Genomic DNA, 21,648 nt, shown 5'->3' on the forward strand with positions numbered 1-21,648 from the left:
TCCACCTCTAAAAGTGTGGATTTACATTTGTACTGGTCCTGCATGAATTAGCAGGGTAGGATAAGAACTCGCTGAGCTTTCCTGAGCAGTGATATTGCTGCACCCCTGCAAGTTGCTGCCACCTACTGTGTCCTGTTCTGCAGCTGAACAGCTTTGTCCACACAGTCCATGAGGTTGTAAACAGCAGCCATGTAACCCCAATCCTTCCAGCTCCACCTGAGATGGAGCCTAAGGATTTCAGTCCCTAAAATAGCACATATAGGTGCAGGTCATCCTCAGCAGCCTCCACAACCCCTGTAAGAAGGTTTTAGACAGCACTTTATTGATACCCTCAGCCCCTGGATAGCACAGACTCCCAGCACTGGCTCATACCAGCTGGATTCAGATGCCTTCCCCAAGAGCAGGAGTAGGCCCCATAGGGGCAGAGAGGCCTCCCAGACTAGGAGGAGTGTGCAGGCAGCCAGGAACACCTCCAGAACTCCAGGCCCAGGTTAGGGAGGGCTGGCCTTTGGCAGTAGCTCAGACCCCCACTGGGGCATCATAGTTGAGCACGTAGTAGTCGTGGACATACATGAGCACAGCCACTGGTTGCCCAATGATGAGTGTCACCCACACAGCTGCATTGCCATAGTTCCCTTGGAAGAATCGGCCCACAATCCAGGCCAGTGGGACCTGAGAACACATGAGGCTACAGTCAGGTGGCTACAATGGCCACAGGAGATGAGGTTCAGCACAGATTTAGACTCAGAGAGACAAACTTCACAGAGCTCCTCACCTGAGCCATCATGGCTGTGAATGCCCAGAGGCGGAACATCCGCAGAGGAACGCTCACTAGGTACTGGAGTGTAGGAATAAGAGAGGTCAGTGTCAGCTGGTGGCCACAGCCCTACCCAGAGGTGACGTGGGGTATGCTCAAAGTACTGACCTCATGGAAGAAGGCTGAGGTCAAAAATACCCCTGTCCTGGCCACCCATTTGCTGCTGCCATGTCTGAGCATAGGCTTGTAAAAGTGTCTGCAGAGCAAGCAAGCCATAGGATGAGGCTAATGCCATAAGGCCCAGGTCCACAACCACATTCCACAGGTGCGAACACCATCCTACCTGATGCACCACTTGTGCACAGGGATATTCCAGTTCTGCCAAAAGTAGGTGACAGACTCAGCATTCCTTGGGGTCAAGAAACAATGGGATAAGTAGAGCATGCTATGACCTACCCAGATCCCCAGAAACACACCACTCACCACCAGTCTCTGTAGAACTCGCGGTCTCCAAACTGCAGAAGCTCTGCCACAGCATTGAGACAGGAGTGGAAAAACCAATAGAAGAAGATAAGCCAGATCAGATGGTTGGGGACCTTTGGGAGACAAAGCTCCAGGTTGCAAACTTATAGACACCACCTAACCTTCACTTATCCCACTGGAGTCTTTGACACTCACCGCCAGCTTTAAGAGACGCTCAATGATACGTGAATAGTCCATATCCTGTGGAGATAGGCTGCCTCAGCTAGCTATATCATCTACCCTATCCACCCCTGCCACAGGGGAGCCTAACCTCACCTTGAAGGGCTTCATGGAGTTCTGGATAGTAGGGACCATCCACTGCAAAGGAGAGTACCACATCAGTTTTCCTCAGCTACACTGAACCCTACCATACACCCACTCACACCACTTACCTGTTGGATCAGCCCCACTTGAAGCTGGGTAAAAAAGAGCTGGGGGAAGAATAGAGCAGTCAGCTGAGACTTGAGTTGCACACACCCAAGCCCTGTCCATACCAACCCTTAAGATCCAAACCTCACCATCTCAAGAACTCGTCGTAGCAGAAAGCGCTTTCGTATTCGGGGGGATCGAGGAAAGTTGAGTTCATAACACAAAGTAGGAGCAAAGATGAAGTAATAGAGATCTAAAAGGAAAGGGTAGGTGCTTGGACCACACAACCCTGAACCTTACAGTCTTGCCTCTGAGAGTCCCAACCCGACAGCTCCTCACCTCGGTAGGTCAGGTTGTCTGGATAGCTCACAGTTTGCTGGGCAGCAGCCCCACTGACCTTCTTCCCTGTAGAAACTGCCAGCAAAGCAAGACAGTAGTATGAGCCATGGAGCCCAAGCTCGGGCCTATAGGTGAATCCCAATCCTGACAGCCTCTTACCAGCTTTGGCCTTGGCCCTTTGCTGGCGGCACCACAGGTTGACATCCCGGTAGGAATAAAGCTTGAGGAACATGATGGAGTATGATGCCAGAGCAAACACGGAACCCACTGCAAGATAGGTGGCTCAGCCATGTCTGCCCATACACCACAGTTAACACAGGCAAGGTGGGCTCAGACGTGACCACCCATATCCCATGAACAACCTGGGATCAGCTCAACATGGGATGGGATGGTTAGGATGGAGGCACACCTGGAGTGATAGACTCAACCAGTAAGGCCACAGATGCTGGGAAGCAGATGATTGTGGCCAGGTTAACCACATGTATCAGCAGCCCCATCTGCTCTGTCAGGGCACCCTAGAGAAGAAGAGAGCATTCAACCAGATCCTTCGCCCTGGAAGATAACTATCAGGCCTAGTAAGAAGGGCCTATCTGAAGCAAGCCACCAGTGACTTTCAGCAAGGATGGGGATAGGCACCACTTACCACTGCCAGGCGCTTCTCAATCTGAAATGCAGCCACAACAAAAATATTGGATGCTGAGGACAGAAGCATCACAGGACAGGTTCAGGCCCTGGTCAGCCTATTCCCCCACCCAATGGCCCTTCTTGGACTGCAGCTCACCAATAATCAGGCATGGGGCAGGCCAGCTGTAGGGGTCCTTCAGAAACAGAGACACCACCTGGATAGGATCCACCAGGATGCCATACCTGAGAGTGGGCAATGGGGGCCTGAGTAGAGGTGGGCCTCAGGGCCTAAGCAGGCCGCGGTGATGTAAGAGGGGGCCTGGAAAGGGTACTCACTTGATAAGGTTCTCTAAAAATAACCTTGCATTACTCAGGATCTGCAAGAGACAATCAAGAGGGTTGCCCTGGTAGTGCTATCACAGCTCACTTTACCCCAGTACCTCTCCTCTTGGCCAGGAAAATAGCTGTAGCACTCTTAAAGTCAAGGAACCAGTCCCTCTTGACAGCTCAGACCAATAGGGGGGTTGAGAGGAGAGCTGCCTACCCTTGCCCAAGTACTGGTCCCTTCAGTGTCAGACAAGAGGCTACAGCAGGCAGCAGAAAGGTTCATCAAAGCAAAAAGGGGCTGGAATGGGTTTTTCTGTACCTGAGTCAAATACTTTAGCAATACTCAAAACTCCAAGAATGTGGCCCCAATGTAGCTCAACTAAGGAGTGGGCCTCTAGACTCTAGCCCGAGAGTCCATCTTCATCCATCTCACAAGCTCTAGATACAGGCCAGGTGCCACCAACTTGTCCAACTACCCAAACAGATAGAAGCTGTGGATAATACTGACAAGGGAACACTAGCAAGATTCCTTGCCTGGATACTCAGAGAAGGGACACCATACTCCAGCTTGGAACTTAGCAACACCCTGCTCTATACTGCCTCCTGACTGCCCACTGCAGGTAACTGGGGGTAGGGTTCATATATCCTGGAAGGGATGAATAGGGGGGGCCAAGGGCCAAGTGGGGCCTGAAGAGATGGCCCAGCAGTTAACAACACTGACTGCTCTTCCAGAGGACTTGGTCCAATTCCTACCATTCAAACAGTGGATCACAACTCTCTGTTAACTCCAGTTCTAGGATATCTTCTGGCCTCCATGAACACTACATGTACATGGTACAGAGACACATATGAAGGCAAAACACCCAAACACATTTAAAAATGAAGAGCCAAGTGGGTATCCCCTCCCCAAAAGCTTCTTTATAAACCAGGCTTGGCCAAGAATAGTGTGCCATCTCCCACGGGCAAAGCTGACCTTGAACCCACTATCCCCCACTGCTCACTTCTCACACATCAAGCCCCACAACTAACCAAGGCCCGAAGCTCTCTCCAGGGAAAAGGTGCTGAAAACCTCAGAAACCTTCCAGAGCGTTATAGGGTAGATCCCTTCCAGAGCGTTATAGGGTAGATCCCTTCCAGAGCGTTATAGGGTAGATCCCTTCCATACTGATAGTCAAAGAAGCCATGCCTAAAGCAGGAACAAACACTTCTGGGTGAGGCAATAGGTATCAGACCATGCCCAAGTGATGATAACCCTTTGTCCCTGACCCACCCATCAGGTTGTCCTTTTGAGCCTTGGACTCCAACAGCTTCTGGGGTGGTGATACAGTAAGAACCAGGCCCTAGAGGCAGCAGGCCTGAACATGGCATAGCACTCTACCACTACTCAAGGCCAAAGGAAAGGGACTAGAAGGCCTGTAAAACAGTGGCTGGTTCTGCCAAGGGGCCTATTCCATGAATCACGTGGCATAGGAATACATCCTCAAGATTATTTTATTTTATTTTATGTATGTGAATACACTGTCACTCTCTTCAGACACACCAGAAGAAGGCATCAGATCCCATTACAGGTGGTTGCAAGCTACCAACCATGTGGTTGCTGGGAATTGCTCTTAACTGCTGAGCCATCTCTCCAGCCCCTCAAGATTCTTTCTATACGTATCCAGGGAGGCCCTGGACCGGGAATACCCACTCCTCAACCTCTCAGCCTCCCAGACTGTAGGGCAACCAATACTCCCCACCATCTCCTTGCTCTCCCACACCTACACAGCCAAGGGGGACCTGAGGCACAAGAGTATTCAAGATGTTCATTGAGAAAGCCAGTCCCACTGCAGGGACCACCCATGCTTCCCTCACTGCCAGCCTAATGCTAGCAACCACATGGAGCTACAGTCTTCAAAGGGCAAAGCCTCTGTCCAGGGAAAGGACACCCTTGAAGGCTCTGCCACACCTGGCCACAGTGAGCCTGCTCCCACAGTCCTACTCACCAGCATCACCACACACCAATTCAGGATACCACGATAATTGCTGAAACCACTGTCTGAGCTGAACAAAGAATCTTGCAGGCGATGGCACCTGGCAAAAAAGGAGACAGGATCCTGCCCAGTGAGCAAACACGAGCAGGACAAGGACAAACCCACTCCTGCCCAGGTATCTTTTCTGCCAAGAGTTCACTACCCATTGCACACAGGAAGAGGACTCAGACAAGGCCATTCCAGTGGTTATGTAGCTACAGGAGGAAAAGGTCTCAGAATCATAGAGCCCCTTCCCTCTAGGCAGCAGAAAGTATTCATTACAGCAGAAGAGTCTAGACAGGCCTCTGTGAAGCTCGAGTTCCCCAGAAACCAACTGCAATTGGGCTCTTGGGCCACAAAGATAATCTACCTGGGTCTCTGTGGACCTATGTGAATCTACCCAGTACTACTACAGATTGCCCAGTCTGTTCATCCCATCTGCCAAATCACTCATGGAGGAGTCCCCGCCATAGTAAGAGCATTCTCCTGACACACAGGCCCAATGTAATAGCTGGCCAAGTGCCCAACCTTAATGTACATTTCTCACGAGCAATGATTTGGCCCTCTATTTGCATGTTAAATCTGTGTCCCTGACTTTGTTCAGGGAGACTACTGGAGCCTGAAAACAGGGAAAGGCTCAGAGCTCCTACCCAATGGTAGGATACAGGGCATCCAAATAGACCCTGTATGTAAAGAATACCAAGCCTGGAAGAGTAAGACTGTAACTAAGATAAAGCCCAGGCTCAGCTCCTGGCAAAGACAACAGGAAAAACCCAGAGCCCTAGTCCCAGTAACTAATGCCCTCACTCACAATAACTATGGCTCCACCTTGCCCTCCAGCTGCTGTGCCACCAGGAAGCCACACAGAATTGAGCAAGACCTAGATTTTGTAAGCAAAGAGGCTAGGGCCTCCCCTTCCCTCTCACCACATACACCTCTACCCTGGGGCATCTGATGAGGAGCAGGTCAGGAAACCTATTATAGGCACCATCCTACAGAAGCCCTTTTAGGACTGACCTTGTTAGTGACCCTCAATAACAAGGAACAAGCCCTAGCTTTGGTTAGGGATGGAATTCTGGCAGCCCTCTCCAGAAGAAGGGTGAACGAGGCTGAGGGGCACTGCCAACAAACTCAATCTTTGCTGTCAAGGCTAAGACCTAAAAAACAAGAACAGGGGCTGGTGAGATGGCTCAGTAGGTAAGACCACCCGACTGCTCTTCTGAAGGTCCAGAGTTCAAATACCAGCAACCACATGGTGGCTCACAACCATCCATAACAAAATCTGACGCCCTCTTCTGGAGTGTCTGAAGACAGCTACAGTGTACTTAAATATAATAAATAAATAAATCTTAAAAAAAAAAAAAAAAAAAAAAAAACAAGAACAAAAAAACACACATCTTTGATCCCAGCACTCAGAAGGCAGAGGCAGGCAGATCTCTGACTAAGGTCAGCCTGCTCTACAGAGTTCTAGGATAGCCAGGACTACAAGAGAAGCACTATCTTTTAATTAATTAATAGGATTGGTATCTAGTTCCATCTACACTAGCTGGTCAGTAGGAAGGTAGTCACACCCTTCTTACTGTTCATGCCATGCTACAGCACCAAAGTGAGACAGAAACCCGACGCCACTCCCAACTGTCCATTTCCTCAGGACTAGGCTTCCAGCATCTACACACTAGGCCCATGTGATACAAGCCATGTTATATCTCTACCTTGAATCCCTTTTCTCCCCAGATCTGATGGCTGCCCTTGTTTGAGATATTCACTGGCTTGATGTAGCTGCCTTTAAGAGGCAACACCATGAGACAAGCAGGAAGGCATCTCCCAGTCTGTCTACTAGACCTCCCTACCAGTCCCCCTCCCCCACACTGAAGTCCCGTGGTTACAGCATATCCCAAAGCCTCTTGCCCCCAAAACCTCATAGCTGGCCTCTGTGGCACAACCCACCAACTACTGCCTGCACATAACCAAAGCCGTTTCACAAGACTGACCTCTCTCCCCATTTGGGTAACCAAGGAAACCATGCTGCTTTTCCTACGCCCATCTCCAGAATGAGGACAAAAGTATAGAATGGGTCCTGCTTTCCAGAGCTAACAGCAAGCAGATACTTTTTGTTTTGTTGTGTTGTGTTGTGTTGTGTTGTTTTTGGGAGACATGACCTATGTAGGTCAGGCTGGCCTTGCTTTTCCCACCTTAACCTTCCAAGTGCTGGTATTGCAAGCACGTGCCACCTGATGGGACACCTTGCCTGGTGTAGCAGACAAGATCCTAAGAGGTTTTTGGTTGGTTGGTTTTGGTTTTTTTTCCAGGGTTCTTCTGTTGGACTTCCAATTCCTTCCTCAACTGTCCACACTGGTGTCTTGGGTCCTCTCTGGCTCTCGCATCCATGGTCTTGAAGGCAGCATTCCTACTGCCCTGCCTCCACCCATGCTACTCCCTCCCTCCCTCCCTAGGTCAGAGACATCTGTCCCAGGGGAGGAAGCCCCCCATCAATCAATACCTGCAAAGCTCCGAGCCTGCCACTGTGACCAGAAGCTAGTAGGCTGAAGGGCAGGCTGCAGAAATGGCCAACGGGGAAAAGAGGAGCTGGCTACATGGTGACAGCTGTTTTTGCCACCCTCTCACCTACTAAAGAGCCTGCCTGTGTCCTGTGCCTTCCAACGGTCTTACACTCACTCCGAGACTAAAAGGACACAGGATAGCTGGCCCTCCTTCCTATGTCTTATGGTAGGTCCTTTACCCAGGCCTACTCAGGTAAACCACAGAGAACAAGGAAGAGGTGGCATCCTCTCTTGACTCCTTCAGCTCCACATAAACACTGTAGAACAAGAACAAGCCCATCCCCACACACATGCCAAGATCTGTGCCACACTCAAGGACCAACCTCTAAGTATGGGCTTCATCTAGGGACCACACAGTTCAGATCTGACACCAAACAGAAAGAGAAGGGAACAGAATGCCAGCTCCTCTTCCAGCTGACACCTGACACTCTCTGTGCTGCTCTCTGAGCCAAGCCCTGGGTTACAAGATGGAAGCAAGCTACTCATAATTCCTAGACCATGCTACAGAGATGTACAAAAGACAGTCCAAGACAAATAGCTTGGGAAAAACCCACCACCACAAGGTCTTGCCTTGGGTGACATTCAGTAGACAAAATGCACAGTCTCACCTTGCCATAGGAAAAAAGAAATGAGCTGACATCCAGAACCTGGCCCAATGGCCCAGCTTAAAGTGAGCAGGAAGTACTAGGGAGGGGAAGATACAGAAGCTCAAGGAGTCAAGAGGAAGGGTGAGAGGAGAGCTGGGCTGCCAAGAGCAACAACAGCAGGGGGAGGGGGAGCTGGCAAGGGAAGAGTGGCAATGGGCTAAGCTACAGGCCAACTCCAAGAGGGCAGGCAGAGCCTGGCCCACCAACATGGAGGGAATGGAATCTAGCTCCTCCACTAGGAGGCTTCAGGCCCTGTGACATCCCCAACATGGAATAAGGCCCACTACCCACTGGGGGTTGACAAACTCCCCATCCCCATCCCTGCAATGCAACATCCATCTATGGAGGAGAAGGGGCCACAGCAGAGACCCTTTCCACACATGCATATACATCTTTCCTAACTTTGCACAAGCCTCACACTGGAGGACACTGTAAGAGTTCAATGGTCATCAGGAGATGTGATTGTCCGCTCTTGCCTATCCCTGCACAGTAACTTGGCCTACAACTGAGACCTCAAAGATAAAAAGATACTTTCCCCACCGCTCCTGACTCCTAAAGGAAAGGACAGTGAGGGAGTCAGCATAGGGGATTGTCAGGGTCACAGGACCTTAGGTCTTAGGACTCTTAACATCTTTCCTGATGGAGCGGGCACCTTTAATCCCACCACTTGGGAGACAGACACAGGTGGATCTGTTTGAGGCCAGCCAGATCTACAGAGCTAGTTCCAGGACAACCAGGGCTACACAGAGAAACCTTGTGCGTGTGTGTGTGTGTGTGTGTGTGTGTGTGTGTGTGTTTGAGAGAGCATGCACACACATCTTTTCAGGTGGAAAATGGGAAGCCAGTCTCTCTCAAGACCAGCTTTGAATTACAGAAAATCATGATCCCTCTAAGGAGGGCCAACCTCCTCCCCCACTCTTGCCTCCAAGGCCTCCTTACCTGACCTTTGTTCATAATGTGCCATACCTGCCTCACACTGAAGTTATCTTATCTCCCAGGTGAACTGTGAACACCCTAGGGCAGCTGGGGGTTAGGGGGGCACCGTGCCCACTAGAAAAAGATTGTTGATACAAATAGAACCAGACTTTGCCACCCTAGATAGTCACTTCCTCCAAGCCCCTCAGCTACTTCCTAACCCAGAGCTACTAAAGGGTCCCATGATGATCAACAAAAAGAGTCTCAGGGCCATCTTTGGAGGAGAGTCTCCATTTCTTCAGCTAAGCAGGACCTCTCCCATAGGTGTGTCCATACCAAACCTCTCTCCAGTACTCCAACCAGGGGGTGAAAGTCTCACTTAGTAGTCAGCCCTGTCCCTATAGCCCGAAGTCATTCTGGTAAGGTAAGCTGGGCTTCAGGCCCTCCTACTTGCTGGAAGAGGGGTGAATAAGCCGCGCAGCCTGTTAGTACTAGAAAGCTTCCTGTACTGTCCCTCTACCCAGAGCAAACGCCCATACCCATCGCCTCAAACAGGCTTGTGTCCTCTGGAGCCTCTAGCAGCCTTCACTACCCACAGGACACCCACCCCTCATAGTTTTTGCAAAGGTAACTCTTCATCATAACCCTCCCTGGAAAACATCAGCCTCCTTCCACTGAAGAAAGCCCATTCATCTCCAACCCCCGGGGCTCACATTTCCTGCTACCCACCCTCAGAAAGGACCTCAGGGGACTCTGCCTCAAGGTGTGCTTATTTCCCCCAAGCAATATGGAAAGGGGGCTGCTGCCCACTCCTCTACCCAGGCTCCCTGGTCGGCTACTCGACCCCACCTGGGTGACCTTGGCAAGTGACCCCTCTCCCCAAAGCCCGTGTCCCAGTACAGCCCCAGGGGAGCCCCGGCCGAGGAACTCGCAAAGCTGTGGCCAACTTTTAAGAACCGGGAGAGTCGCTGGGGAGGTCAAATGTAAGGGGATCAGCACTCCGCTACCTCAGATCCCAGTAGCCGTCGCCCACGCTGGTCTGCCCGTCTTTGTCCCGGGATTGGGCTGGAGCCGGAGCCGGCGCGTCACCCCCGGCGCCCAAGTCGGGGCTCCCAGCCGCGTCTCGCACCTCGTCTTCGTCTCCCTTGGGCCCACTACCACCCTGGACGGAAACCCGCGAGCCGGTCCTCCGACGCCGAGAGCTTCCCGCGCCTCCGCGGTCGCCCATGGCTTCGGCCCGCACCTCGTCGCGGCCCAGTCGTGCTCCGCCGGCTCTCAGCGCCTGGAGCCCGCGGCCCCGCCTCTGGACCCTGAGCAACGGCCTCCGCCGCCGCCCCCTGCCGGCCTCCGTAGCCGGCGCAGGTCACGACTACCGCTGCGATGCTGCGGAGCAGCTGACTGGCTGTGGTTTCGACCGAGAGTCCATTTGTAGACCAAGGCCAAGCGGAGGCGGAGCCTAATCGAAGACGCGGAGCACGCTGGGAGTTACGGGAGCAGGGCGCGGAGCCTCCTGGGAGTTGAAGGCACCGGGAGCTGGCGACGTATAGCACTCTGGGAATTGCAGTCGCAGGCTGGCAGAAGCAACTAGTGCGCAGCTAGGCTGTGAACTTCGGTGGAAGAGGTCCAAGGTGCTGTCTCACTGCGAGGAGCAAGCTGCAGGAGAACTGCCCAGGCTCCTGGCTCCCTGGCAGCTACGCACTTCCCCTGACCTCTTGCTTGCCTCTTGTCCCACTTATGTAAAAACATCGTTTCGTCATCCCCAGCAGCGGTTTGACTGTAGGTCATTTATGAAACTGCGCTGACTGACGTCTTGCGGTTCCAAATCCATATTTGAGCGCACAATCAACAGACTTATCTGCTCTGGCCCCACAATGCTGTCGAAGGCCCGACAAGCAACCCCCCTGATTTAGACACCGCAGTACATACATCCTGGACCTCAGGAGGCACCTGATTTCCTTCAGAAACACTATAAGGACCAAGGAGAATAGTGACTTTCTCTTCTGGGGAATAGCAGACCTAAGAAGCACCTCTATAGGACAAGGTTGGTGGCCTCTCCTACAGGGTGCTACTAGTCTTCCTATTAAGCTCCCTCCACTTCTTTTTGTTGTTGTTTTTCGAGACAGGGTTTCTCTGTGTAGCCCTGGCTGTCCTGGAACTCACTCTGTAGACCAGGCTGGGCCTCAAACTCAGAAATCCGCCTGCCTCTGCCTCCCGAGTGCTGGGATTAAAGGCGTGCGCCACCACGCCCAGCCTTTTTTTTATCTTTTTTTTTTTTCCTCCCTCCACTTCTGTAGTATCCACTGACTCCTTCCCTCGGGTCACTCTTTCTTCATGCCTCACCTCATGATGAGCAATCTGCGCTACCTTGCTGGTGTCTTTGTACCTATGCAGGGAAAAGGAGGCCCAGGCTTGGACTTTTGTGGATCAGAGCCAGCCTGGTCAGTGTCTCCAAGCATTATGTTATTGCTGGCCCAGCATGTCTTTCAACTGGGCCTTGGCAAGGCAAGGGCTAGGTCTTTGTGAATAGTGACCCCAAAAGGAGGCAGAGTAAAAGAAAATGTCTTCTTGGGAGCCTTAAGTGAGGGTAAGTCATGTGAGCTCTGCCATCCCTTTCTCGCTCCTTCCTCTGTTAAGTGAATATAAGGCTTCCACATTCTCCTGGGCACATTGGCTACACCAAGTTCCAGTATGAGACCAAAAAATAAAAGTGGAAGATTGAGGCCTAGGCTGCCACTAAAGCCAGAGGTGAATTCACACCATGCAAGAGAATGAAAGTTCTTGGAGACAACTATTCATTGACATTCAGGCTCAAAGCTGTTAGCCTCTAAGAGGCCATGTGAGTAAAGAGACCAGAGGATGACCAGACCCATCAGGAAGGATGGTTCTATGAAGACCTGTGCCAAAGAGATGGGACCCATGTCAGAGTTCCAGGGCCTGATTCAAGGAGGAAAGGCTGGAATGGATGATTGAGAGATGCAGACAGCTTCACTATTGAAATCTAACGTGAGCCGGGCAGTGGTGGTGCATACCTTTAATCCCAGCACTCGGGAGGCAGAGGCAGGCAGATTTCTGAGTTCAAGGCCAGCCTGGTCTACAAAGTGAGTTCCAGGACAGCCAGAGCTATACAGAGAAACCCTGTCTCGAAAAACCAAAAAAAAAAAAAAAAAAGCCGGGCAGTGGTGGTGCACGCCTTTAATCCCAGCACTCGGGAGGCAGAGGCAAGCAGATTTCTGAGTTCGAGGCCAGCCTGGTCTACAGAGTGAGTTCCAGGACAGCCAGGGCTACACAGAGAAACCCTGTCTCGAAAAACCAAAAAAAAAAAAAAAAAAGCCGGGCAGTGGTGGTGCACGCCTTTAATCCCAGCACTCGGGAGGCAGAGGCAGGCAGATTTCTGAGTTCCAGGCCAGCCAGGGCTACACAGAGAAACCCTGTCTCGAAAAACCAAAAGAAAAACAACAACAACAACAAAAAACCCACCCCTTTAAAAAAAAAAAGTGTGCAGACAGGAGGGCTGGTGAGATGGCTTGGCAGTTATGAGCCCTGGCTGCTCTTCTGAGATGTCCTGAGTTCAATTCCCAGCAACAGCATGGTGGCTCACATCCATCTATAAGGGTAACTGATGCCCTCTTCTGGCATGTGGGTGTATATGCAGCAGAGCACTCATACAATAAATAAATTTTTAAAAAATTTAATAATTAAAAAAAAATCACAAGTAGCTTCAGGCTGAACCCAGCCTGCACCCTAGGGTTACAAGCAGGCCAAGGAAAACCTGCTTCGGAGAGTTTGCAGCGGTGGAGAAGTAGGGCTACAAGCAACCCTCCAGGAAGCTGTTTCCCATCCTTTTGGCCTACTACCATAAAGAAACAGAGGCAACCAAGCCCTTGAAACGGTGGGGTCCTCTAGAAAGTAGGAAGATACAAGACTTCCTTGTGTGCCTTTGCTATGGCCAAAGCGGTGTTTGGTTGGGTGGGGACAGAGCTATGTGAAGGCAGTCCTGGGCTTCACCCACAACTGTTTATCTGAGCCGTGGGCTCCTCTTCTACAAACAGGAAATCTCTTACTGAGCAATGGTGGTTACACGTCTTTAATCCCAGCACTGGGGAGGCAGAGGCAGGTGAATCTCCGAGTTCCAGGACAGCCAGAGAAACCTTGTCGATCTCTTTCCAGCTAGGGACAGTGACAGTTAAGATCCTTCTGTGGAAAGTCTGATTATAACCACTTCTCTCACTGCCAGATGTGCCTTTATTCCTGTTGTTACTGCTGTCCCAGCTTCCCAGAGAGCATGTCCTCTGCCACTGGGATATTCTCCAAATGGCTGGCACATAGGACATGACCTGCTGAGGATACGTCTCTCCCTTTTCGACACCGGATGGAGTCTGAGTGAGTCTGGCTCCTGTTCTTGCCAGGATGTGGGCAGTTGAGCTGGCTCTGACCTAAGACTGACCTAGTTTGGTCGCATCAAAGTTTTTGAGCCACTCAACTCACACCTGCTGACCTACTTGCCAGGGGTCATTGCTGGGTGAGCCTTCCACCCTCACTCCCGTGGCTGCTCTGACCCTCTCTACCCAGCACAAACTTGCCTCCTATTTCCTCTGTTGTCCTTGTCTAGCTTCTGAGGGCCACGTGTGGTTACAGAAGTGCCTCTCCCCATGGGAATCTTCATACTGGCCCAGCTGTCTAGCAGTACAGGAGCACACATCGACAGTTTAGGGGTCTGTGAGAGACCAACTCTTTTAAGTTCAGACTCCATTTTAGAGCACCTGACCTAAGTTTGAACTCTGGTAAACTAGCATAAGGTTCCAAGTTCCTCCCAACAAGACCTATGTCTCCAGGTTATTCCCCCAACAATGAGACCTGTGCCAATTTCCGTTTCCAGGCTACCCTCCTCCAACAAATCTGCATCCCTGGGTTACAAGCCCACCCCTGCCTCACAACCACCAATGCAGAGGGGACCAGAAGTAGATGAGTTGACTCCCAGCACCAGCCAGTTATGCTAAAGGCCATAGTAGCACTCCAGTTAGATGCTTGCCAGGCCAGAAACACCACCACCACCACCTTTGACCCCACCACCACCACCCCTGCTGCTTTCTTCAAAAGCTTGCCCTGATAGATGTTTGGGGCTCCTCTCTACCAAAAATCATCCTGCACAGTGTTGGTGGTGGGCTGAGCCTGAGATAGCTTGAATAAAGGCTCTGGTGTGATTGCATCAGATCGGCTCCTCTGACCGGTCTTTTGGGGTTCACTAACACTTGCTTGGCACTGGATGAGAACAGCAGGCCCCCAGGAGAGGGGCTACACCCAGTAGAGGCTTCTACTGTCCCATTTGCTCCAACACCATCTTGGAGGATTGCAAAGATTGAGGGAGCCAGAGCTGTTGATGCAGCTGCAGAAGTACTAAGGAAAATAGAGCAGAGGCATTCCAGGCCAGGAATTGCTTCTAAATCAGCTTGGCCAGGACCTAACTTCCAGCTAGCTGCCCAGAAGCTACAAGGCCCCTGAATACCTGAGACAGAGCAGAGTTGATTGCCCCAGGGCAACCAATGGCTTTGCCTTCAGACAGGTGCTCCACTGGCTCTGCTGGCCTGACTCCAGTAGGAGAAAGGCCAAGGCCCCTGCTTCTTCCCTTGGGATTTCAGCACCGATCCGAGCCTGCAGAACCAGGAATTCTCCCCTTAGACACCCTCCAATACCCCTAGCAGCACCCCAACAGGACACGCCAGTCAACACTCCAAATTCTATCAAGAGTGGCATTTATTCTCCTCGTGGAGGTGCGGCGCTCCGAGGAGCTGGTGCTATTGTGCTTAGGAAGGAGGTCTGTCCGTCCGTCCGTCTGTCCGGCCGGCCCGGCCCCAAACGGGGGCGGAAGAGGGACACGGCCCGAGTAAAAATCCCGGCCTGTTGCGGGCCAGGAGTATGTACAAGGTGGCGGGGCGCAGGCGGGGGGGGGGGCGGGGCGGGCCGGCAGCCACAGCCCCCACCCGAGGGCCCCCCGCACCTCGGGCCCTACTTGTAGAATCAGTACAAAATAGGTGCTACCTAAACGTTCCTTCTACCTGAATTCGCTAAGTCGGTTATTGTGCTGCTTAGTTATGGGGGCGGGAGGGGGCCCATGGCTTTCCACGGCGGCAGGGTGTGGGCGAAGCGGGAGATCCTGGCGGGCCCACAGCCCTTCCAGCCTTCTCCATAGGTAGGTAGACAGGAGTAGAGAGTGGGGCGGGGTGGGCGCCTCTGTGTGCGTGTGCATGCAGCACAGGCTGGCAGGCCCAGGCTAGGAACTGTGGGCATTTCGCCAGGTGGAGTAAGGGGGATAGATATGGGCACTGTTATGCTAGGCCTGCGGGTCTGCACCAGGAGGGTTAGCCAAGCTTGGTGCTGGGTTGAGGCTGGCCATATCATATACTCCAGCTTGTTGCACCTTAGCGGCACAGAGACAGCAGAGCCTCGTATCTCAGGGAATCAGAAAATGGGTACCTGTATGGGTGGCCCTGGTGAAGCTGGGCCCCAGAGACCCTGGGACCTGTCCAATTTGAGCTGGGAACATAAGGCCCAAGTCAAAGGCAGGGCCTGACTACTCCCAGCATATTCTAGGACTGAGGTGGGTAGGAGAGGCCATAGGGGCCCAGGGATTCAGCCCTCTGCATCTGCCTTCCACCCTGGCCTACCCATGCTTATTGGGCCCTGTCACTGATGGGCACCTCCCAGAAGGTTGCCACAACTCTGACGGATTCAGGAATGGGCCTGGCATATCGTGGGTACCCATTGACGGGTCGGTGAGTGATGAGGAACTGACAAGAGAGGCCTTGGGTGATACTATCCCATCCCAGCCTCTGGAACCATGACGCCTGCCGGGCTCTGCCCTGGGGTAGGGTATGGGGAAAGAAAGTCTGCGTGGCCGGCCCCGCGCAGCATCCCTGATCTAGGGGCCTATGGGATGGGTAGGGCAGGGGATACCTGATTCTCAGTAACTCTAGAGGCTGCGGCAGCTTCACATGCAGTGCGCATTATTGCTCTATAGTCTGCATCGGACTAACTAAGAGGAAGGGGAGCGGGCAGCCCCGGGAAGGGTTGGGAAGAAGGGTGGGACTGCATGCAGTGATGTCACAAAGGCGGCGGCCAATGGAGCGGGGCCCTTGGGGTAGGGTCACCGCCGAGGCTTTGGCATAGACGGGTGAAAGTTGGCAACCGAGTGGGAGTGGGGCCTGGGCCTCCGGGAAAGGGCCGGCCTCGGGGGCAGAGGAAGTGGTCCTGGACAACCTAAGCCCCGGGCGTCGGCGGGAAGGATGAGGGTTCGGCGCCCCCTCCCCGACCCGAGTGCAATCCGTTCATAAATAAAACGTATAAATACAGAAAGAAAGAAACCCGACGCGTCCGCAACCCCCCCAGGGGGCTTTACCCGCAAAGCAAATACAGAGGTGTAGAGAGGGCAGTGGCACGCCAGCCTGCCGGCCCGGGTATCCGTCCTCCAACACCCGAAGCCTGGGGAGCGAGGGAGGGGGCCCCGGGGCAGGGCGGGATTTGGGTCTGAGTAGGTCGGATAAGTTCATGCGATTCCGATATGCGTCATTATTATTCGTTATGGAGGACAGAGCCCCGGAAGCCGGGCTGGAAGAATTAGGATTTGGCAGAGGATGCGAGGCGTGGGTTGGAGGGAGGCTCGGACTGAGGCCCTAGAAAGAACCCGAGGGAGAGGGTTGCCGCCGTCCGTGCCCCTCCCCATCCCCAAATCGTCTAGCACTCCCGGGAGGTTTGCAAAGCCTGCGGAACAGAACGCCTCTGTGGCCCGCCTGATATCCTGCTCCTCCTCCGGCCAGCTGCCCAAGTGGAGCTGACTCCCTGGACGCCGGGCTGAAGGCTTGGCCTGGAAGGCTTGGGAAGGGGTGGGGAAGACCTGAGTCTCTGCAACGCGATCCAGGGGCGCAGAGGAGGGAGGAGGGCGCTCCTTACCTCACCTCACCCCCTGTCTTCAGAGACCCAACTAAGAGATGAGGTTCGGTTCTGGGTCTGGTCGACCCTATTGCTGGGAGAAAGCCTGGGGCACCCTGGAGGAGAGGGGAGGGTTTTCGGGGTGGGTCTCCCCTCGGGACCCTATTGCTTGAAGGGGCTGGCAAGGCTCCTGGCGAGCGGGGCGGGGTGGGGCCGGCTCCCTGCCCCTATTGCTGTGAGGAGGGGCCCGCCCTCCAGCCCCTCCGCCCGGACGCCAGCGGAGACTTCCCTGGGGGCCCGTATTGCTGAGAGCCGACCTGGCTGGCGGAGGCCCCGCTGCCCTAGGCTTGAACCGGGCTGAGCTGCGGCGGCGCAGGGGTTGCGGGGCCGCTAGCGCCGCCCTTGAAGCAGGCTGACTCGTAGTGCTTGTTGAGATAAGACTTGAGCGCGAAGCTCTTCTTGCAGCGCTTGCACTGGAAGTGCTTGAAGGCGGAGTGCGTCTGCATGTGCGCGCGCAGGTTGGAGCGGTCTGCAAAGGCCTTGCCGCAGTGCGCACAGCCGAAGGGTTTCTCGCCCGTGTGCGAGCGCATATGGCCCTGCAGCAGCCAGGGCCTGGAGAAGGCTTTGCCGCACACGCCGCACTTGTGGCGCAGATCGTGCGTGAGCAGGTGCATAGCCATGGCCGGCATGGACACGTACACCTTGCCACACGTTGGGCAACGCCTTGCCAGCTGGCTGTCCAAGCTGCGGTGCGTTTGCTTGTGGCGGCTCAGGTTCGACGACGTGGCGTAAGTTTTGCCACACTCTCCGCACGCATGCCGGCCACCAGCGCCCGTGGCTCCCGGCCCCGCACGCGCCTCGGTGCCCGCCCCCACGCGCGTGCCGCCCCGACTAGCGGACCCTGATCCAGAGCCTCGCGTGCCCGGCCCGCCCCCACCTCCAGCGTCGCTGTCGGGGGCTGCCACCGAGGCTGTCGAGGGGGCCGCGGCAGCGTTGGCATTAGCAGCCTTACGGCGTGAGCGCCCGTCAGTGATGAAGAAGGCGTCGGCCGCGTAGCCTTCGCTGACCGCCGCGTCGCCGTTGATGTAGCCGCCAGCAGCAGTAGCCAGCTCTGGGCGAGGGGTGGGCGGCGGTGCTGAGCCAGAGGCCGCGGGACCCAGCTCTCCCCGCACAGCCGCAGCATACATAGGCTCCGGGGATGGCCCTTTGAGCAGCGCCGCCTCAGCGTCGCCATCGTAGACCGACGCAGGCCCCACGTAGTCACTGAGGTATCCTGAGGGCGGAGGCGGACAGACAGACAGCGGGAAGGGAACGGAGCAGCGGGCAAGACACACGCAAAGCGGGCGGCAGGAGATGGAGACACAGCGGGAGACGTCGGGGTCCGAAAGGAAGGAGAACAGGGATTAGGACAAAGGAGAAGGAGCAGGGGACCACAGGGCAGAGAGGATGGAGACCATGGGGAGGGGAAGAGAAGAGAGAAGAGAGACAGCAGAGGATGAGACAGGGCCAGGCAGGGCTCCTCCCCCGCCGCCCAAGCGCCCCGCCCCCGCGCAGGGAGGAGAGAGATGCATCTTCGGGCGCGGCTGCCCCCCTTCAGCGAGCCTCAAGGTCAGGGGGGAGGGGCGGCGCTCCTCTCTTCCTCCTCCCCCTTCCCCTCCCCCTCGGGTTCTCCCCACTTCAGCAGTTTTCCCTGATTATGCAACACACTGCAGACCCGCCGCGCACAAAGCCAGGGCCTCCAACCCAGAGACCCCGACGGTCCTGCCTCTTTGGGATCCCTGAGGCCTTCTTCAGGCCCCAGAATCTGCTTCCAGACTTGGTGCTGCCACTCTTGTTCTTTAGGTGTGCCAACAAAACCCTAGCGACTCCTACCTAGTCAGCATCTCTGGCCATCACCTGTACTCCTTCATCTTCCATCTCTCTAACCACTCACTGGACTTGCGGCTCGAATTCACGTACCTCTCTACCCACTACTTTCCATTATTCTAGGTCCTACTTTGTTCCACGTTCTTGTTTTCTCCCCATGCCCTAACCCTACTGGGGGCTTTCTCAAGTCACCAACAGAGGACTAGGAAGACTGCCAGGGCACCCACTAGGGGACACCTTAACAGAGACAAGCTGCAGGTGGACATCATCCATGCCAGTAACTGCAGTTGTTCCCAAGGTACAAGATGGATCTCATAATCTCAGTCATGAATGCATATCCTTCACGAGGCAGGCGCTGGCTCATTCAGGGTTACACTTGGGCTCTCAGCAACCACCAGGCCTGGTGGCATCTCGAAGGGTATGCTCTACCCTGACCCTAGCACCGAAACCCAACTCCTACACTGGCAGGGTCACATATGCAATCATCCAGACACACTCTCAGTCACATGGTGCACAGCGGCCTCAGAGTCACGTGGTCTCATGTAGTGGCACACAGACAGGCACACACACAGGGTCACACACAAGCGCACAAAGTCACATGGCCACACGCAGTCACATGGGCCCACACAGGCTTATGCTCTTGCAGGTCATACTTGCTCTGCCACCCCACACTGCTGGCACTCCTGTCCCCCTTGCCTGCATGCTAACAGTTGTCCTTGAACTTGGGCATCCTTACACAAAGAGCCTCCCCTGACTCCAGTGCCTTGGCTTCCCTTGCTCACCTCTTCCTCCCTAATCCTGAGTCCAGGGAAGATACTGCTGTTGCATCTTCTGGTACCTAGGCCCTGACAGGTGGGTGGCCCTGACAGACCCCAAGCCTACTCCCTAGAGTTCCCAGCATTCCCTAGCTGGCCCTAGCAAGGGGCTTTGAAGGTGCAGCCAAAAAAAGTGAAACAGATCCAGATTCCGGGGTGTGGGTTTGCATGTGCCCATTTAACTGGGTCCTGTTGTGTCAGCAGGTGTCTGTGCAGCTGTGTATGTCTCAACAGAAGTCTGTGTGTGGGTCAGTGTGTGCCTTTAGTGCTTCCTGTTCCTGATCCCTTTTTCCTACCTCTCCTCTACCCATACTCTATCCTATCTTGGAAGCTGTCTGGCCTTACTCTCTGCTCCCCTCTCCTCAGCCTGCCTTCTCTGTTCCAGCCTCAGGCTGCTTCCGTTGGATCTACATCCCCTCCTACCTTGCCACTCCACCCCCACACTTTGGCCACCCACCCCTTCCTGCAAAGCCCTGGGCCCTGCCCCAGCTGCAGTCCAGAGCGCACCTTTATCTTGCAGTCGCACTCCGAGATCGCTGCGGGCGCGCCCGTAGGAGCTGTCGAGGTCTGCCGAAGAGAATGTGTCAAGTTTGACCTTCTTAACCAGGAAGGACCTGGGCATGATTCCTGCAGGGCTCCGGCAGTGAGGGCCTGCAGAGCCGGGGCTCAGGGGGACTGCGTCCGCGGCGAGGCCCCGTCACCATCCGAGGAGCGGTGGAAGCAGCACTGTCCCCTGTCTGGCCTGTGGATGCTGCTGGGCGAGTGTGGTCCTCTCTCTTCTTTCTGCCCTGCGTCTTTTCTTCTTCCTCTCTGGATCCCTCCTCTCTTTCTCTCTCCTTCCTTCCTTCCTTCTTTCCTTCCTTCCTCCTCTTCTCTTCTTTTCTCTTCTTTCCTTCCTTCCTTCCTTCCCTCCTCTGGTCCCGGCTTCTCAGCCCGCAGTGCCGCCCCTGGACAGGCGGGGGAGGAGGCTGGGGGGGGCGGAGAGGGGGGGAGCGGCTCCGTCCCGGGCCCGGAGGCTGCGAATGGGTGCAGGGCTGGCCCGGCCCCACGGCCCCCTTCCCCTCCCCCCCCCGCCGCGGCGGCGGAGCCTCAGTCAGCGGCGCCCCATGCCCCCGGGGGCGGCAGCGCCGGGCCAAGAGAACACGACAGTAGCAGCGGCAGGAGCACCAGCAGCTTCAGCACCGCGGCCAGCGCTGGCTAGGGCAGCACCGCGGCCAGCGCCCGGGCGCGCTCAGCTGGCGTTGCCGGAGAGGGGCGGGCCACCCGGGCCTGGTCGCGGGGCGGGGGTCCTCGGCGGGGGTCTCTGGGAGGCTGGCTTTATTGTTCTGCAGTCGGAGCGGGCGGCGGCGGCAGCGGCGGGCGGGGGTCCTCAGGGGGTGGGGTGCTCAGGGAGGGCGGGCCGAGGGAGGGAAGGAGAGAGGGAGGGACGGGGGTCCGGGGGCGGGGCTCCGCTCTCGGACAGCTCTGGGGCAGGCCTCCTGAGCCCGCAAGCCTCTTCTGCCTACCGCCGAGCGCAGCCTCTGGCTTTTAAAGCCAAGCGCTGGGGGAGGGGGTGGGCGGGGAGGGGAAAAGGCCGGCGGAAATGGCTGCGCCGGGCTGGGTCGGGCCAGGGTCTCCTGGGAGGGGTCCTGGGGATGCCTCGCCTGGACTTGTGCGGAGTTCCCCCGTGCGGCTCGGGGAATGGCGACCTGATACTTGGTGGCATAATCGGGCGTGTGGAGAGAGATGGGAATGGGCCTGGCACTCTCCCACCCCAGGCTCTTGTTCTTTTGGGGAGAACGCAAGCGGACCTCAGTCGAGTCCACGCTACCTCCTTTAAGGTCTGGAGGCTAGGTGCGGGATGTGCGGAGGCGGGGAGAGGCGGGAGACCAAAGGAGTGAATGCTGAGGCAGCGAAAACGCAGTGTGGAAGCCTGTGTGCGCCCTGTGCCGCAGTGCCTCTTGCCACTCTGTCACCTCGGCTGACCCTGTG

At 55.1% G+C, this 21,648-nt stretch overlaps 2 protein-coding genes across 2 annotated transcripts; both read right to left on the bottom strand.

Annotated features, from left to right (window-relative positions):
• Positions 1-297: 297 nt before the first annotated feature.
• Positions 298-10,499, bottom strand: Dgat1 (diacylglycerol O-acyltransferase 1). The gene is made up of 17 exons (XM_021216620.1): positions 10,081-10,499; positions 4,924-5,011; positions 2,948-2,988; positions 2,769-2,854; positions 2,631-2,683; positions 2,397-2,502; positions 2,147-2,254; positions 1,988-2,062; positions 1,798-1,901; positions 1,672-1,710; positions 1,556-1,597; positions 1,436-1,480; positions 1,241-1,353; positions 1,101-1,166; positions 926-1,013; positions 776-838; positions 298-672 (listed from the first exon to the last, which is right to left on the bottom strand). Exons 1-17 carry the CDS (start codon positions 10,299-10,301, stop codon positions 520-522), a joined length of 1,491 nt encoding a protein of 496 aa, XP_021072279.1. The 5' UTR covers positions 10,302-10,499; the 3' UTR covers positions 298-519.
• A 4,307-nt stretch (positions 10,500-14,806) lies between these two features.
• Positions 14,807-21,053, bottom strand: Scrt1 (scratch family transcriptional repressor 1). The gene is made up of 2 exons (XM_021216772.2): positions 20,185-21,053; positions 14,807-18,269 (listed from the first exon to the last, which is right to left on the bottom strand). Exons 1-2 carry the CDS (start codon positions 20,297-20,299, stop codon positions 17,338-17,340), a joined length of 1,047 nt encoding a protein of 348 aa, XP_021072431.1. The 5' UTR covers positions 20,300-21,053; the 3' UTR covers positions 14,807-17,337.
• Between the last annotated feature and the right edge of the window lie 595 nt (positions 21,054-21,648).

The sequence above is a fragment of the Mus pahari genome, chromosome 17 (assembly GCF_900095145.1).
Source record: "Mus pahari chromosome 17, PAHARI_EIJ_v1.1, whole genome shotgun sequence".
In the NCBI taxonomy this organism is placed as follows: Eukaryota; Metazoa; Chordata; class Mammalia; order Rodentia; family Muridae; genus Mus; species Mus pahari.